General features: G+C 39.6%; 1 protein-coding gene across 1 annotated transcript in view; it reads right to left on the bottom strand.

Annotated features, from left to right (window-relative positions):
• Positions 1-493: 493 nt before the first annotated feature.
• Positions 494-3851, bottom strand: part of LOC107702150 (tetratricopeptide repeat protein 39B-like) — a 23886-nt gene continuing 20528 nt past the window's right edge. Inside the window, exons 14-17 of the mRNA XM_016504391.1 lie at positions 3191-3302; positions 2313-2430; positions 2087-2203; positions 494-816 (exon numbers count right to left, since the gene is read on the bottom strand). Coding sequence (XP_016359877.1) covers positions 720-816; positions 2087-2203; positions 2313-2430; positions 3191-3302 — 444 coding nt within the window. The 3' untranslated portion in view covers positions 494-719. The remainder of the gene's footprint in view (positions 817-2086; positions 2204-2312; positions 2431-3190; positions 3303-3851) is intronic.

The following is a 3851-nucleotide window of genomic DNA, read 5'->3' on the forward strand; positions in this document are numbered from 1 at the left end:
AAAACAAGAACATGCACAAAAAAAAAAATCAGTCCCACCCGCTACATTTAAAACATTAAAAATAAAACTTTTATACTTACAGTTTAAGGTGAACAAAACAACCCCTTTCTAGAAAAAAACAAAAAGATTGTACTGTTTCCTCTCAGCATGATTGTTGGCTGATTATTATTGCTTTCAAATGAATATGAATTTTGTGAATTGCTTGGAGCGTCTAAACTTGTAATCAGCATAATAATCTCTAAGACACTCAACGTCTACAGGCTGTGCAGAAACACACACACACACACACACACACACACACACACACACACACACACTCACACACACAATCACACACACTCGAACACACACACACACACACACAACAGGCACACAATGTAACACACACAAGCAGACAAACATATTTGGTCTTTAAAATAAAACGCTACATTCATTACAGCAGCTGTTTTCTGATTGGACGTCAGCGACTTTCTTCAGCCATCTGATTGGCTGAACAAACGTAAGACTCTGTATTTAAACTACATGGATAAATAAGTGTTCAAATCGTCAGGTTTGAGGTACATGTCTGCTAGTTACTGATGACTGAACGTCGACTTTGGTTTGAAATGGTCAGTGAATGTGTTTCTCTACAGATCACTACGCCGCCCTGCTTTGGTGCTTCAGTGACCGTCGTGATGTGCTTGTCGTGTTCTTTCCGCGTCAGCGCTGATCGTCTGTCATCACGGCGAGTTTGTCGGAGAACACTTCAGACTGCTGAGAGCTGCGTGGATGCGGAAATGAAGACGAGACTCCATTGAATAGTCCTTATAATTCAACCTACAAACACACAAATACAGTCAGATTCATCAAGTATTGCTTAAATTATGGTGTTGATTTTCGAGCAGCTGCCTGTTTAAACTACTCAGAGGTAGTCAGTATGACCAAAAATGAACCTCTTCTTTAAATGACGCTCTGACGCTTCTCGCAATAAGCGCTGTTAAAATTGAATGATGAAATTAATTTCTCCACCAACTGTAATTATGTGTTAAATCCGACAAAGTGGTTTAATAAGGAATGCAATCATCTAGTGAAATACAAATTTTGAACACATTTTACTATATAATTTCTTTTGGCCCTTGAACTTGGCATGTGGGACAATGCACACTGTGCCATATTGTGCCATCAGCCCATTTTGTGCCTCAGTTTCTCGCCTGCCACAGAGGATGTGCTAAAGATGACATAAGACCTTGATATTAAACTTACTGCACAAATGAAATCCAAATTGTGAGCACATTTTGCTGCACCAATCATTTCTTATGGACCCTTGAACTTGGTATGTGGGACAATGCACACCGTGTCATATTGCACCATCATCCCATTTTGTGACGCTATTTCTCAGCCACTTCAGAGGATGCGTTAAAGATGACATAAAGACTTGATATTAGAGTTACTGCACGAATGAGATCCAAATTTTGAGCACTTTTTTCCAATACCAGTCTTTTTTTTGGACCCTTGAACTTGCCATGTGGGACAATGCACACTGAGCCATATTGCGCCATCAGCCCGATTCGTGGTTCTGTTTCTCAGCCGCTTCAAAGGAGGCATTTAAGAAGACATAATGCCTTTATACTAGAGGTACTGCTCTAACAAAATCCAAATTTTGAGCACTTTTTGCTGCACCAATCTTTTTTTATGGACCCTTAAACATGGCATGTGGGACAATGCACACAGCCGTATTGCACCATCAGCCCAATTTGCTGCACTATTTCTCAGCCGTTACAGAGGATGCATTAAAACAGACATAATAAATTAACACTAGAGTTACTGCTGTAACAAAATCCAAATTTTGAGCAAATATTTTCCAATACGCCAAGCTCAAAGACCAATTTAAAAAACTGATACCGTAAAAGTGCTCAAAACTTGGATTTCATAGGGCATTAACTCCAGTAAACTCCTTTTATATTTCACTTCATTCGATTGTAACAGCGCATATTGTGTGCAGCACCACAGACTTAAGGAAGTGTGTTATTGAAGAGATATCACTATGAAAGCTTTAAGTTCTCATTTATTTCAGAAGGGACATGTACACGTATGAAAGCGCACTCACTTGGCGTCCTCGATGAAGTGCGTGGCTTTGATGTAATCGCCCTGCTGCTTGTAGAGTAAACCCAGCTCATAGAGGGTGAAGGGGATCAGATAGTGATCGTAACGGATGTGCTTCTCACTGTGAACACACCAAGTCATCATCGAACCTACAGCTGATTCACATCACAGCAACAAGCCACTCGAGTGACTTACAGTCACTTTACCGTAACTTAAAAACAAATGTTTACCTGCTCAGCACCTGTGTGAAGCAGAGCTCAGCCTGCAGTAATCGGCCCAGATGCTTCAAACACAAACCCTTCAACATCTGAACCAGACACTGATCATCAGGATGGAACTCAGACGGGTCTGAAACACACACACACACACACACACACACACTCTCTATCTCAGTGGAGACTTTGCACGGACTTCTAGAGTTGATGACGAATCCCATAACGCAACCCCTCAGAAACCTTTTTGCATATTTTTAATTAATTAAAACATGATTTAATATATTTATTAATCCAGCTCCCTGTAGTTTTCTACCAAAATAAAAGCTTGATGCTTTAATGTTTGAAAATGAGGAATTAAGACAATACTAAAGCCACAAATATTAGTATTGTACTTTTACAGTTATACTTTTATCATATGATGCCATCACATTATTTTTCTTAAATAGAATTGTTTTATTTTACAGTGAAATATTATATTAGTAGTAATTCTTAGTTTGTTTAATATTTTATTTAGTAATAATAATAGTAATAATTATTATTATTACAATTTGGTCAAAATGTGTGATTATCAATTTGACAATCTTAACAATAATAATAATAATAATACATATACTTATTACAATCAAAAGTTGAGAATATATATATATATCAGTATGACAATATTATTATACAATATGATTATTATTATAATTTTTTTAATTATTATTATTATTTTTTGTGCCAAATTGTGCAGCAAACCTGGAGCTCTTAAAAAATTTTTTTTTTATCATAAAAATAGCTATTTGCTTTTTTTCCCTCAAATTGTGCAGCCGTAATTTATGAGGTCAAACGCAGTAAAACGCAGAAAGTTGATAAACATGTCATTAGATCTTTGCGGTGTGTGTGTGTCTCACTGGGATCGTTGCGTAGCTGCTCCTCTGCTCTCTCGATGGTGATCAGTAAACTCTCAGTGGCATCCGCACGTTTCCCAACTATAGTGAAGCCGTTCCACACATACATCATTTCCTGTGTGAGGAAGAACCACAGATGCATCACTTCCTCCTCTCTTCATTTACACGTGTTTTTGGTGTGTGTGTGTGATAGTGAGAGTGTGTGCGTGTGTGTCTGTGTGAGAGTGTGTGTGTGCGTGTGTGTGTGTCTGTGTGAGTGTGTGTGTCTGTGTGAGAGTGTGTGTGTGTCCGTGTGCGTGTCTGCGAGTGTGTGTGAATGTGTCTGTGTGAGAGTGTGTGTGTGTCTGTGTGCGAGTGTGTGTGCGTGTCTGTGTGTGTCTGTGTGTGTCTGTGTGAGTCTGTGTGAGTGTGTGTGTCTGTGTACGAGTGTGTGTGTGTCTGTCTGCGTGTGTGTCTGTGTGAGTGTGTGTGAATGTGTCTGTGTGAGAGTGTGTGTGTGTGTGTGCGTGTGTCTGTGTGAGTGTGCGCGCGCACGTGTGCAAGTGTATGTGTGTGTAAGTGTGTGTCTGTGTGCGAGTGTGTGTGCGCGAGTGTATGTGAATGTGTGCGCGCGCGTGTGTGTGTATGAGCATGCGCGAGTGTGTGTGTGTGTGTGCATGTGTGA

Source organism: Sinocyclocheilus anshuiensis, unplaced genomic scaffold (genome assembly GCF_001515605.1).
Source record: "Sinocyclocheilus anshuiensis isolate Anshui unplaced genomic scaffold, SAMN03320099.WGS_v1.1 scaffold1762, whole genome shotgun sequence".
Lineage (NCBI taxonomy): Eukaryota > Metazoa > Chordata > Actinopteri > Cypriniformes > Cyprinidae > Sinocyclocheilus > Sinocyclocheilus anshuiensis.